The 14,291-nt window shown below is 44.7% G+C and overlaps 1 protein-coding gene across 2 annotated transcripts; it reads right to left on the bottom strand.

Moving 5' to 3' along the window:
• Positions 1–1,190: 1,190 nt before the first annotated feature.
• CLRN1 (clarin 1) lies at positions 1,191–9,329 on the bottom strand. Of its 2 annotated transcripts, none has more exons than XM_075033173.1 (3): positions 9,011–9,329; positions 2,320–2,499; positions 1,191–1,456 (listed from the first exon to the last, which is right to left on the bottom strand). In XM_075033173.1, the coding sequence occupies exons 1-3, from the start codon at positions 9,327–9,329 to the stop codon at positions 1,191–1,193; spliced, it is 765 nt and encodes a 254-aa protein (XP_074889274.1). The 2 variants fall into 2 exon arrangements, with proteins under 2 accessions (XP_074889274.1, XP_074889275.1); XM_075033174.1 differs by having other exon boundaries at positions 1,191–1,495; positions 9,011–9,263.
• Positions 9,330–14,291: the final 4,962 nt, after the last annotated feature.

Consider the following 14,291-nt stretch of genomic DNA (forward strand, 5'->3'; position numbering starts at 1 on the left):
TGCAGAAGTTTAATTGTGTAGGGGCTGATGCGTTGGTCCATTCTGGCTTCCTGCATGCCTTGAGGTAGAGAACCTCGTGTATTTCTTCATCGCTCTTTGCTGAGCTGCGGCATGCCTTGTAAGCCTGTCTGTTGCTGCCCTTTGCCAAAGGTTTTGACTTCGTTTATTTGTATTGTTTGATGAGAGAGAGTTTGTAGGGCTCTTTCCTGGGCAGGGCTCTTCATGCTTCTGACCGTGAGGCTTTGGGAGGCTGTAGTGCAATGTGAAGGGTGCCTGGTCTCACGCCTATCCCTTTGCTCTGGGAAATGCTCTTTGCTTTGGTGCGTTGCAGAGGGGTTGTTCAGCAGCACCAAGCCAGGCTGACTCCCTCGGACAAGCAGGAGTGTGTTGCATCTCCTCGACATCCTGCTTTGCTGTGTGCCGCTTTTTAACCGAGATCACGAAGCCCCCAGCCACAGTGGTGGCACAGGGAAATGAGGGCTTTTGGGACTTCAGGGTCAAAGGGTTACAATTTGGTTTGTTAAAACTAAAAAAACAAGAGAGCTTTATGGCCAGAAATGATGACATTGCCATGCATGTGATGCTGTGTTAAAGTGTTAGTGGTGGGTTCAGGTGTTTGGGTTTTGTCCTGCAAGCACTTGCTATAGTGTTCTGTTCCTCCTGAGCATTGTGCTTTTGAAATGGAGCCTGATGTGTGTTAGGAGCAAAGCCCGTCTGCTTTCTCTTCTCTTGTTTGATGTCTGTAGCTCTGCTGGGCGTCCTTGTTCTCAGCTGCCCTGACAGGGTAATAACTGCATCCTTGTCTTCGCAAGGGCTAAAGGGTGAAACTGCTGCTGGTGATAGTGTGTGCCTCTACTGCAACCCACTTATTTTACTTTCCAGATCCTGTTAAATGCTATTGATATTCCTAGGTTTTTTTTATACCAGCTACTTTTCAAGTAACTTGCTGGAAAAAAAGGCAAATGTCTCCATAAGGGCTTACCCCAAGAAAGAGAGGGTATTTTGATCTAGACATTACCAAGTAGCATGTCATGTTTTGTTTACTGCATATGCCATATTGATGTTTATTTGAAACCTTCAATCTTTTTAACTTCTTTAGAGCTAATCATTTCCAAGTTAGTACATCTGGTGGTTGTTGAATGTAGTAGAGATGAACCTCTTTGCTTGAAATGTTCTTAAATTATGTAATTCTAATACATCAGGTCAACCGCTCCAGTGATTGTCCCTGAATCTTTTGATTTTGAAAAGGGAAATTGGAATCCAGCAAAACGTATTAGCAAGGCATTCAGGAAGTGCACCAGGGAGCAAACCAGGATGATCCAGAATGAATTTGCAAACTGTTCACTGTGAGTCTTGAATGTAAAACTTCCCTCTTTGAAATTAGCAATTTTCTCTGAAAGGTGGTGGATTTTCACTTCTGAAGAGAAGAGAATCATGATGAGGCAACCACAGGAACCTGAAATGGAGGGGGAGATGCTCATCATCTTGGCCATCCCTGCAGCAAGGCCATGTGATGTACATCACAACCAAATGCCATATTGATAGTGTTGTTATGGCTACTGTAACTTAGCTTTAACAGGGATTACTTTTAGAATCCAAGCCAATGGCTATAGAAATTGGTAAGCTTTTTAAATTGAATTTGGCTTAGGACCAGTAATATTTAGCACGGCTGCTTTAGTGCCCTGATCTGGCAAGGTCTCTGTGCTCTTTTTCAGCTTTAAGCTGTCATTGTCCCAGTGGACATAACTGAACTGGCTGCATGTTTACAGATAAATATGTACTTAAGTACTTTATTACATTATGATTGTAATACATATTACCTTGTAAAGTAATGGTAAATGTTCTTGTCAGCTAAGCCAGCAACACAGAGAATGGGCTTTACCTTCTCTAAGTGGCAGAGGGATGGGAATGGTCCATCATCCCTGTTGGCCATGTTTTTTCAGAGACCGCTTTTACAGTCTCAGCCCAGTGCTGGGTCCCTGGGGCTGGTGGGCACCATCCCCGTTTTCTGCCAGCTTATGCAGAAGAGCCAGAGGTGCTGGGGCTGCCTGCCATGGCCTCCTGCAGTTGTTCGCCCGCACCCATCCCACTGCCCACCCTCGTGAAGGAGTTCAGCGTTTTATCTCTTAACTCCAGTTTGGAAAAAATGTGTTTTGATACAGCAAAATCATCCGCCTTTCTGCCTAGCTGTGTTTTGCCAGTTTAGAGTCAATGCAGCCATGGTCCTTAATATGGTCTCCTATGCCGATTAATTGGTCGTGGCAAGCAGCAAACACGGATGGGCATTAGCCTGGTAGCCCGGGATGGGGTGGTACTTACAGGCGATGAAGCTCCAGAGGTACAACCCGACGGGGCCGTGCAGAGTTTCATAAGGGCTGCCAAAAGCATTGAACATGAAGAAACCTGCTCCCACCAGAGCAAAGATGATCAGTACTGTACAGAAGAGAATGACACTAACATGGATACTTGCAGGGATAACTTTGAGCAAATCTGGAAAAACTAAAAACAAAACAAACAAAACATTATGATACACATTAGGCAAAGTTGTTTCAGAAGTCAGGCCGGGGATTTCTTGCTGGTTTGTGATAATTGTTTTAAATCACACTCTTCCAAATGCAGCCAAAGGTGAAAGTGAAATTATTAACTGAAACAGGTTTTCATGGATGTTTGGAGGCAGAGGCATTTTGTGATGCTTGGAAGTGTAGACTGGCAAGGAGAGAAAGACCAGCTCCAGGGAAAGCCTCTCCTCCCCTTCCCGAGGGTATTTCCCTAAGGGTGTTATTCCCCCTGCCCTGGCCGTACCCCGTGTGGGATGCAGAACGGCACCTCTGCAATGCCGCTGTCCCTGCCTGGCATCTGTGCCGGGCTCTGCAGGGTGCGACCCCCAGCACCTCCAGCTCTTTAAACGCTGGGGACCTGATCTGGCTCAGCATCCTCAGTGGCTGCTCCCTCACCCCGGTGTCTTGGCAGGCAGAACGAACTCCTCTTCACCTGTAAGCACTATTCAGGGCAGTGCGAGGTTTTGGGGGTTATTTGTTCCTCAGAAACCAGATCATGCAGATGCAAGGTGGAGGGTAATGTGCCTTCCGTCTGCCAAGGTGGTATTTGGTCCTTAATGTGAATAGCATATACTTAGAAAAAAAAATTGGAAACTGTATTTGGGGAAGCAGGTCCACCTTGCACCGGTCTGCAGGATGGCATGAAGGGCTACCCACAGCGCCTGTGTTACATTTTTTTTCCATTCTGTTTGAGCCGTGATTCCACTGCTTTCATTTATACAAATGTACAGTGCTGTTTAGCCAAAATTCTATAGGTGCAAACTTGACAAAAAATATGTGGGTTTTCTTCTGAAATCTGTAAGTGAAAAGCTTCGTATTTTATTATGAAGAAGCAGGAAATCATTAGTGAAGCCATGGTGCTGACACGCTGGCAGGTTAAGCGTGTTGTGCACTGCATGTTGCTGGGAGACACTCAGGGCTCCAGGAAGGATTGATATCTGGGGATGATAATGTGTGAAGTTGTTTATAGTATGGAGACTCCCTGTGAAAATCCATCAACAGTTATTGCCAAAGAGATGTGTAGACACGTAAAAGGATTGAAGGTTTCTTACCTCCTATCCTTTGGCACTTTTCTATTTTTAGAAAATAGAAAAAAACTTGGTATTTTGACAAAAATCCTTAAAAATAGAAAAAGCATGTATTTCTGTACATACATTAATCTCTTAAATTATTTTTAAAATGAAATACAATACTGAAGAGGGAAAAATTCATAAAGGTTACATCAAAGAGTTATTTATAGAACAGAAAAAATAAAAAGCGTGCAGTTGCGAGGGCTGGTGCTGTGCTGTGCCCTGTCAGCTCTCCTGCCGGCGGGTGAAATGCCAGTTATTTGCAGCGGAGCTTTGCTCCATGGAGTTGAGAGTAAGAAGGCTGTTGCTCGGTAGGTGCAAATACTGCATCTGTTACGCCGTTAATGGAACGCTTTCATCCACACGCTATTTAATTTGAAGTTTCCCAAAGCTGGAAACTATCCCATCATCTGCCTTTGCCGCTGTATCCCTTGCCCTGGTCGCTGCCCCACGAGAGCCCACGGAGCAGGTCGGCCACCGTGGGAAGCGGCAGCCGACCGGCGTGTGCGGTTTTGCACTTGGAGTCGGTGGCCGCTGCCTGGAGAAGCGCTGCCCAACGGGCTGAAGGTTGTGCCGAGTTCCAGCTATGTAACAGCCGGTGCGACTACGTATGCAAATATTTAGGGATACTTTATTTTAAATATTTTAGTGCGGCTTTTTAGCCACTATTTCAAATTGCGATCCTGCTTAGCTAGGGCACAAGGGGATAGTCAATCAGACTCGGTACGAGAGAATAATTTTTAATCATTCATGTTTGTTTGGCAACAACGGGTATTTTAGAAGGAATCATCAAATACACTTAACTGCTCCTGATCCACAGGGGCACGATTAAAGCGGGGGTAATAATGCCTCAGCGCTGCCTCACTGCAGCTGTAATGTGCAGAGAGTAAAAACGCCTCACATAAATTACTCTACCTTGTAAAATGTTTACCAGCAAACAGTTCTGCAGCTTGCCAAGCAGTAAACACAGAGAAGCAGGTAATGTGGTGTCAAGTCAATTCATCTCCCCAACTAAATGCAAGGGAAATTAACGAAGCAAATGTTTGCAAACTATTCTTGAAGCTGTGTCACATAAATACCACCTTTTGTGCTGTTGCTGGCTGGGAGCAGAGAGGGGCACCTGGTGCCTGTGGGGGACCGTGGCCCGGGGTGACGAGGGGGCACGCAGAGCCCTGTGCCCACCCTCCACGACACGACACGAGCGCTCGCACCTTCCTTGGGTAACGGAGGATTTGGTAACCCCGGGCTCTGCTCCGCCAGACCCCCTTCCCTGGGGCATCCCCCCGCCTGGGTCCTGGCGCAGGGAGCTTGTGATTATCAGGTCTAGACCAGGAACACAACTGCTTGCTGTCTTTGCACGTGCAAGTGCTGCACACAGCAAAGCTACCTGTTCGCTAAATTCACCTATCTACCCAGAGGAAGAATTTACCTGCATAAAAGGTTAATTCTGCTGATGGCTACTTAATTGTCCAATTTGGCCACTGGTGCTTAAATTCCTTATATCATCCTAGTAAAATACAAAACATGTTTTAGAAACTAGACCTTGTGTTTGGACTTTATATTACCTAATTCAGATATTTGCAAGCATAAGAAGCAGTTGTACTGTTAGTGGGGGATAAGGTACAATTTCACCATTGTACCAGTCAGGCTAGCCAACAAAAAGGCTGAAGAATCCCTGCCTGTGCAGAATTTCTACAGGGAATAGCATTAGTTCGTGCGATGCCACCTGATGTTTTGGGAGAGCTTGTGTATTTAATAACAGAATTTTGTATTGCTTATTTTAAGAAAGCATGCTACTACGTTGTATTGAATCTTTCCCTTGGCACCTGCATTTATAGTTGTTTATGTCATTAAAATTTTATATGTGACATATCAGGAAAAAATTAGTTCCAGCAGCTATGTTGTCTTGAAAGAAAAACATTCCTTCATTGTAATGAATGAAATTGTGTGTTAGGTATGCATGCCACTGACCTTTAGAAAATGAACTGCTGACCCAGAAACTGATGAGAATCAGCAAGAGCAAATGAAGCAGAAGGCTTTCCCCAGCTGAACTGGGTTTGCTGGCAGAGCAAATTCATTTTACAATTAAGAGAGATATAGTGGTCAGAGGGGAGCATTTAATGGGAACAAACATAGAACTAAATCATTTAGCCTATTTTCTGTGCCTTTTCCTCTGAGACATGCTAAAGTGCACTTCAGTGCATTAAACTATGGATGTGTCTATTGTATATGGTTATCCTGCTTTCCGGGACGCTTCCAGTGAGTTCCCGAGAGCCCTGACTCAGATGGGACAGGTCTGCTGCAGCCCCGAGAATGTGAACCAGCCTCCTTCATTAAGTGGTCTCTGAAGTCAACACTTCTACTAGAGGCATATTTTGCTAAGCCACCCAGTCATTGTTTCTAAATCTAAATCCTAATAAAGTAAGTGTTGCAATTGCTTTTTAATCTAAATAAAAGATGATCTGAGAACAATTTGTGAAGAGGACAGCAATGCTTCCACCCTCAGCTGTCTGTGAGAGCTCACAGAGGCAAAGCCTGCCCTGTGGAGTGCTGTGATGGGTACAGCTGGGCTTGTGAAATTATTTAGGCTGTAACTGGGCTACATCTCAGGTATAGGCAGTGCCAAAGATCACCTCGTAGCATTACCTCTTCAGAGTGCTGTATAAAGGATGCAAGTGCAGGCAAATAAGACTGACAAGATGGGCTTGTAATGTTGTGAGTGAGACCTATTGAGATATTTTGCTATTAATGCTTGCCTTGTATGGAAGGAGAATAAAAGGTAAAAGAATTCTCTACTAAGCAAGCTTGGGTTCGGTTTTAGGTCAGTCAAGGCTCTTGGGTTGTGTTTCCAACCCCAGTGACCTGCTAGCTCTGCTGCTGCAAGTGATGATGCCTGATGGCTGGGACACATGGAACAAGGCTGCTCTCTCCAGGGAAAGATGCTGCTCCATTGCAGGCATGTCAGCAGCTTCGCTTCTGCCTCGAGGAGTCTCGGGCATGAGGTTAAATTCAGCCTTGACTTCAGATCCTGGGTACAGGCATTAAAGCACATGCATCAAACCTAATTTTCTCTGTCTGAAAATGAGAACAGTGATATTTACTGATGAGCGAATTACTTTTTCAATCTTTTCTTCTTTATGCAATTCCTGAAAGCCTTGGAGTTCTTTGAATATGTACATTAGGCACTCATATTAAAGAAGTTAATTTTTAATATTGTCCTGTGCAGTAGGATTCTGCAGCTCTGTAGGAACACTCAGGTTTTGTGGTTTGGTTTTTTTTACCATTCCAAAGTGGATTGTTTAGCTGTGACTAATTGAAAACTTCACATTGTATTATTTCTGTTCTTTGGTTACATTTGTGTTTGTGTTCAGTTGAAGTTATACTTGTGAATGCAAGTTTGGTAAACATTTGGATAGGAAAGCTTGGTTACATGAGATTTCTGTGAGTGTGGATGGAAAGTGTATAGCCATAGTGAGAGGAAACTCTGTAACCCTGGAGTACTTTTGGTTGAAAATGTTCTGCAGTGCTTGCAGAGATCCAGAGCTTACCTGTATGTAGCATTGTAAGATATTTAAAAATACGTGATGATTGATATAATTAAATCATCAGAAACAAGCTGCACATTTGTATTCTCTTTTGTATGTGCAATATTAATTCACACTGCCCACAAAATTAAAATTCTTTGAAGCTATTGCTACAATCACACTAGCAGTATATTAAAATATTTCAGCCACAACAAGATGAAATGTACAGATGGGAGCCTGAACACAAGGCACCTCGATGAAATGGTTTAAAAGTATTGAAGTAACAAATCGGTGGAAAGAAAATAATTAGAAAGAGAAGCCTAACGGGCTGTCTCGACTGTGGCTTCTCTGATGTGGGGGCTGTCTGCTGCGGCGGGGTTCAGACCTGCCTCGTACACGGAGCCGATACGGACTAGGAGGGACGCCCCGCTTCTTGCCGCGTGCCGAGGTCATGACGGGTGACCTTTCCAAAATTTCACTTGCACCAAACTGGCCACCAATCCATTCTGCTGCTGCTCTCCCTGCCTGGGGAGACCCCTGGGGGGGCCGGTGCGAGCCCCGGGGCTGCTCAGCCGGGCTCCGTCCCATGGCCGGGAGCTGCGGGAAGTGGGGCGCGCACCGGACCGGGGGGACGGGGATGGGGATGATGGGGGGATGGCCCCGGCCTCGGGCTGCAGCTGCACCTTGTCCTCGCCGTGCAGCAGCTCAGCGCTGCCTCGCAGCTCCGTCGCTGTGACGAACCCAGACAAGCGTCTGTCACGGGGCTGCTGATCGCTAGCGGCTTTGTCGGCTGTGGTTCATAACAATTTCACCTACGGCAGAGAACTAATTCCTTGGGGTTTAGTGGACCCCTCTGAAAAGTCACCCCAGCCTGTAACCAGTAGGGCGGAATAGCTGTGTGCTGTGGTGGTGAACAAAGCGATTGAGAGGAGAACTTCAGCTGTATCAATGGACTAGTGATGGAATTTAATTAGAGATGGCGAATCTTAATATTATATTAAATTAATTTGGTCTACTACTTTGGAAAATTATTCTATAGTAAATAATTTCTGATACCTAATCTGGTAACCTTATCTTGCCTTAAATGGCTCGGGGAAGGAATTTACCAGTGCTGTTGTAGCAGAATGCTTCTAAACTGTGTTTTGTAATAACTTCAGGTGGCATATTGCACATATAAAAAATGGCTGTTTGTTATCATCTGTTTAATGTGCTGTTATATATACAAAGTGTGTGTTCACTTGATCATTTAATTGATCTTCTTATCCTTGAAGATAAATAGGTTATGAATATTACATGTAAAGCAAAACCACTGCTAACAGTCTTTGATTAAATTCTGTATGTCAGATACCAAGTTCAAGTTGCAGATCAACCGACTGAACATCAGCTAGCACCAACCAGCCGTTCTTCCAATTAATGCAGCAGGTTGCTAACTTTTTGGCTCCTTTGTTTCTCAACAGCAGCCAAACCTATCTATGCCCTAGCTCTTTCATGAGATTTCTGCTAGTTTAGTTCGTTCTTTCATGAAGGCACAGAGGATGTAATGTTGACACAGAGGAAGATGACAGATTAATTGAAAACCAAAAATATTCTTTTTTTATAGTAGTATTATAAATCTTTTGAAATGTAGGTATCTGTGTAACAAATATAGATTGTTGAAAATGTTGGCGTGGCTTTACTAGTATCAGAAAACAAGCTATTTGAACCTGAAGATCAGAACGCTGTAACGGCAGCATTTGCTTTAGAGTATTTCACGCTCGTTAGGCTCTGTGTATGAGCAAGGGGACACAGGCAGCATCTCCCGGCTCCCCTAGCCATCAGCAGTGTGGTGTTAAATAATTCAAATGCCATTGTTACTCACATGAAAACTGGAAAGGTCTCCCCCCGAGCCCACACTGCCTCACACGCTCGCCATGGAAAAGCCCATACTGGATTTCGCCAATAAACTTCTCCAGCTCCTGGCCAGTGGCGTTGACGAGCAGGGCTCCCGTCTTGCAGAGTATCGTCCCCTTAACCCACCGCTGCGTGCCGATGGCTGCCGCGGTTCCCAGCGCACAAGCAAAGCTCAGCACCCCCGCTATGCAAAAGATAATTTTCTTCTGCTGGGCTGGCATGGTGGTGTCCAAAGTCCTCTGAGGGACGCAGTTTTCAGCGAGGCAGTGACAACGAATTCTTCCCATAAGCGTGGCAAAGGGCCGAGCTCCCCGGACAGAGCCCCGGGCGCCCAGCCAGCCCTCTCGCGGCGGGAGCCCTCTCCTAGGAGAGCTTCGGCAGCAAACCTCCGCGAGGAACACGTCTCCTGAAAGATGCTGTGAAGGTTTTTCTTCCCTGTCCCCTTCTGTATCGCTCCAGCTTGCACACTAATGTGTTTAAATAAGCTGAAAAATCGAGCAGTCCGTCAAGTGTTTCAGCGCATCCTCTGTGTCACTTGATAACTGGGGTTTAAGATGACAGGAGGAGTATCTCTGTAATTTGATGAATGCTCTGCTCTTCCCAGCCCTGTCTGATTGGGCGACCGGGGCATTTCAGACAGGCTTGGCTGCTGTATCTGATTACCTGCTCTCCAAAAAGGAAGTTTTCAGAGGGTTTTATTTTTCTGGGTTTTATTTTTCCTGGTTTTCCTCTAAAGCTAGCAATTCTGAGCTGCTCTGTTCTTTTTCTTTTTTGGGGGGGTGTTTTTCTTTTTTTGCCGTTGTTCCTAATGTGATGGGACAGGTAACGCACAGTACCCCTGCGAAGCCAGGAGACCCCCTCAGCAGTATTTGGTTGCATTTGGGCACTTGCTTTTCCCTGTCAAGGAGTTCCCTGGCAAGGGCAGCGTGTCTGTTATATGTTGTATTGTTTTGGCTGCAGTGTGTACAATGCTCAGATAAGTGTTTCAGTTTAGGCTTCAAATATACACAAATACATTTTTCTCTTCTTTACATGAACCCAGTCTACCCTGCAGCTCGGCGGCACACCGGCTCCCTGCGGTTCGTGCAGGAGAGGCACTGCTGGGCTCCTGCTGCGGCCGGGCATCTGCCTCGCTCTTCATGTGAGCCAAAGTCATGGGCACGAACTAACCCGTCCCTTGGAGGGTGGCTAGCTTGGGGACTCGGCTAGGACCAGAAGCATGGCCATCTGCATCGATCTACTGAATGCTGGTGACTTCAGCAAACACAGGGTTTGGGTTTTTTTCCGAACTAGATCAACTTAGAAAGTGGTTTGCTAATTGGATGCATATCCATTGCAGGAATACTCTTCAGGTGGCTTAAGAGTATCGTATCAGTTAGGCTTAAAGCCTGTGTCTGGTTTAACTACATAGGTTTTAAGACAACCTTGGAATTAAAACGAAGCAAGGCTGTGTACAGACAAATGACTTTTTTTTTTTTAAGCTAATGCTTAAATAAAGCTGTGGTTTGTGTTGTGATCACTACATGTAACCAAGAGATGGCAGACTGCTGTATCACTGGGGTCTGTTACCACTGAGCTTGCACTGTGCACGGTGCTGAATACACACAGGTTTGGGAAAATGCTTATTCTTAAAGATGGTCTCGAATACTTTACTTGAGCAGAATGTATTTATTGTTCCCTGAAGAGGGACTGTAGTATTTTAGTATGATTATCACCAGCACAATAGCAGTGAAAGGAACAGACTTGAACACATGCATATAAAAGTGACTATGTCCTAGGAAGAATTAGATGGGGGGGGAAAAAATTTAATTGCATTTATCTTTCTTGGTGACTACTTTTTTTTCAAGAGTCAGCTTTCCGACAGTCTTTTCACATGGAGCAATAGTTTATGCCATGGAAAATTATGTAGTTTTCTCAATGAGCTAAGAAGTTTCAGAATCCCTCAGAAAAGCAGAGATGGTGACAGGGGAGCAGCTAGCACCAAGGGGGCTTTGCCTCGGTTTGGCAGTGTCTTGCCGTAGGCTAGGCAGTGGCTGGCGGCGTGAAGATAGCAGAGGTAAGATTGGGCTGGAGGTAACACTGTGCATAAACAAGCTAGAAATTAGAGTGAAGAATTGTCCTGGAGTTTGCCGTGGAGTAACTTTTTCTTGGAACCTTCATTATCAGCTATGGATCCTGACTGCATTTGTCTGAAAACAATTCAGTTAATATGTGCCTTGGCAGGCAGTACAAGTCCCTTCCTAACTCCAGCTGTGAATTCTGCAGAGAACATTCAGGAGGCATCTGACAGGGTCTCTCTGTTTGTGGTTGCACAGTAACACAATATTGCTTTCTGGGTGGTTAAAATAATATTTCCTGGTATCTCGGGTACCGTGTTTATCAAACAAGTATAGGAAAAAAGAAGCTCATGGTCTCTGATGTTAAAGACTGGCAGTTTTAGAAAAGAAGGTCTCCTTCGATGAACTTTTGACATTTTTTTGTAACACCTTCCGTCTTCTAAAGCACATGAAGCAAATAGTGTGTTATTTACCAAATGGGTAATTATTGGGTTATTTACTAATGGATAATTAACTGAAAAAATGAAGCTGAGGTATCTGATCACGGAAAATATTTTATTGCAAATGCTGTGTGCTCCACCACAATGAATACTGCTGTGAATGTATGACAAGAGCAAAGAAGATGCATGAAATCACAATATAAAAAGGGGAAATGGAAACACTCGTTTCTTCCCTCAGAAGCATTAGATCCCCCACTTTCTGGTAATATTGCACTAGAAGCAAGACTGAGGTGAGTTGCTTGTCAAGGATGAGCTTAAAAACCAAATAGAAGTAGCCGAGGAATATTGTAAAATTGCTGCAGTGATCGAGATGATAATTCCTGGTCCGAGTGTTGGGATGTTCCTTTTGTGAGCAGCGCATCGCGCAGCATCGTGAGCTGTGTTGCAGCCTCAGCTTTTGCCGGATAGTCCCATCCCGTTCACTGCAGAAGAGCCTTCCTCTTCAGCTTGCCTGTCTCGCTCGAGTCCCTTCTCCCATCCCATATGTCCAAGACGTTACTAAATCTGTTACTGTTTTTTCCTGCAATATTGGAAATGACTGCTCTTCTCCGCACCGGCTCAGACGGGCTTCGGAGACCCTGGTTGTCCCCATCCCTGCCATGTGCTGGCTGCCTGGGGCTTTGCTGCTCCTCCCTGCCCTGCGTCAGGTTTCAGCTCCTTCGTCCGTGTCCCTGCAGAGCAACGCTGCACCCTGGGGCCTCTCCCCGAATCCCGGCCGGTTGCTGCTCCCTCTTTGTCCTGCTCTTTGGTCCCAGCTTTTCTGCAAGAGGATTGCTCACAGAATGTTTTTATTCCTGTCCCCCTAAATACCCATTTCTCCCTTCAGGCCTGCATACGATGAAAAAGATAAAGGAAAGACTGTTGTTGCTGTTTAGCTTACCAAAAAAAAAATTAGGTTGAGGCTATATTATCAGACAATGCTGACTATTTGGCTACTGAGCTATACAGGGGTCCTGTCTCTTGTGCTGTGTTTGTACAGTGGCATAACGACAGTCTCGGGAGGCTTTTCCACCTGTGCCATTACCTTGCAGAGGCTTGGTAGTCTTCTCCCTGTTGAACCTGGTGTTATCTGCTCCTGTGTAGCTGTTCCTAAAAAGGGCTGATTTTAAACTGTAATTGATGCACTTTCTCCTCAAATTATCTCTTGACCACTAAGTCTTTTAAACCCCCCTAAATTTAAAGAAATAGACTATAATACTTCTCAACCCAAGTCACTGGAGTTTTGTATGATGATTAACTAATTAACTTCACTTTTCATTGTAAGTATAACACTATGTCATGTGAGTACTAGTGGTGATGTATAAAATGCGGCCATCCATGCAACTTTGGTTGCAACTGCAGATGCTCCGCTCCTCCTTCAGTTGGTCCCCAGAGCAAGCAGCACTATGTACCATTCCCGTTCACTGACTCTGCATTTAGCAACCAGTGCAGGTCAACAGTGTGTGAGGTGAACAACCACTGTGAAAGATGCACTGAACTAGGTATTTCTGATGAGAGCAAATGCCCATTAAGTGAGGAGTGGAAAAGAACCATCTTCTTTTTTTTTTTCTCCCACAGCTGCCTAAAGCCCAGTTTATGATACTTAAGAGTAAATATGCAATGTGAGGTACAGATAGATGAAGAACAGTGGCTTGTATACATGCACCTGGAAAGCAGTATTGGCATACTGTTTCTAACAGATTAAAATGTCCTGCACTAACTTGATCTTTGTCAATCATTGCAGTCAAATGGACATTTTATTTTTAATTTTATCAATTAGATTTATCCTGTGGTAAGGACAGAGTAGAAAAAGACTTTAGGACCTCCAAAACTGCCACCAAGTTTTGTAAGAGATTTGGATTTTATAACTCTTATGGATGAAAACCTCTGTATATCCAGTCACGTAATGATTTGTGATATATGTAGAACCAATGCTGATTACATTCTGCTCTCTTCCACCATGTCACGACTGCTGTAGAGTGGATGTCAATTTATCAGAGAGGCCATCCTTGATTGTAGGAATGTTCAGGATGAAAACACCAGGAGTGATGAGAACCCATAGTGATGTGTGTTTTAGCAGAAACACCTGTGGGAAGTTTGCATGTTGGCTGGAGTCAGCCACAGTCCAGATGAGTGGTGACATTTGTCTCTCACTACCATGAGTGCTGAGTAGACATGCGATGTTAAAAATGAGATGTCCTTGAAGAAAGCATATAACCAATAATTAATGCAATACTTTCAGAAGTTACCCTCTTTTTAACTAGCATCAGCAAAGTCACAGCAAATGACAAAAATTTAGTCATGATGGTAAAAAAAACATGCTATGAACTGGTATTTTCTATTCCTCCTTATTCAGAGCTTATTCCTCAAATTCCTGTACTAAAGTGGTAGCTTAAGGTGCTACTCACTTGACCAAAGGTGACATGAAATACTTGTTACCCTCTGAACAGAGGCAGCTCCACCGAACCTGGCTCCCCTGGCAGGGCTGCTGGAGAAAACCAAACTAAAACTCCAGATCAGAATGTTTGCAGGCTTGAGGGTTTAAAGAACCCTGGATTTGAACCTGGACTTCTCAAACATCGGTGACCGAACTGAGGACTGGAGCAGTGGATAGTGCAAATCTATAGCCAGATCTGTAACCCTGATCTATGGGCTTCATGGGGCCAGTCTCTGCTGGGACACTTGCGCTTACAGAGGTGCTGTAAAATGCAAG

This window comes from Buteo buteo, chromosome 7 (genome assembly GCF_964188355.1).
Source record: "Buteo buteo chromosome 7, bButBut1.hap1.1, whole genome shotgun sequence".
In the NCBI taxonomy this organism is placed as follows: Eukaryota; Metazoa; Chordata; class Aves; order Accipitriformes; family Accipitridae; genus Buteo; species Buteo buteo.

Bases quoted from the DNA above. Each gene is read 5' to 3' on its own strand.
- CLRN1 (XM_075033173.1), bottom strand. From the start codon at position 9,329: ATGGGAAGAATTCGTTGTCACTGCCTCGCTGAAAACTGCGTCCCTCAG. The intron at 2,500-9,010 runs GTGAGTAACAAT...TTTTGTTTTTAG, and splicing joins GAGACCTTTCCAGTTTTCAT to TTTTTCCAGATTTGCTCAAA. The intron at 1,457-2,319 runs GTAAGTACCACC...CCTCCATTTCAG, and splicing joins CCTCTGGAGCTTCATCGCCT to GTTCCTGTGGTTGCCTCATC.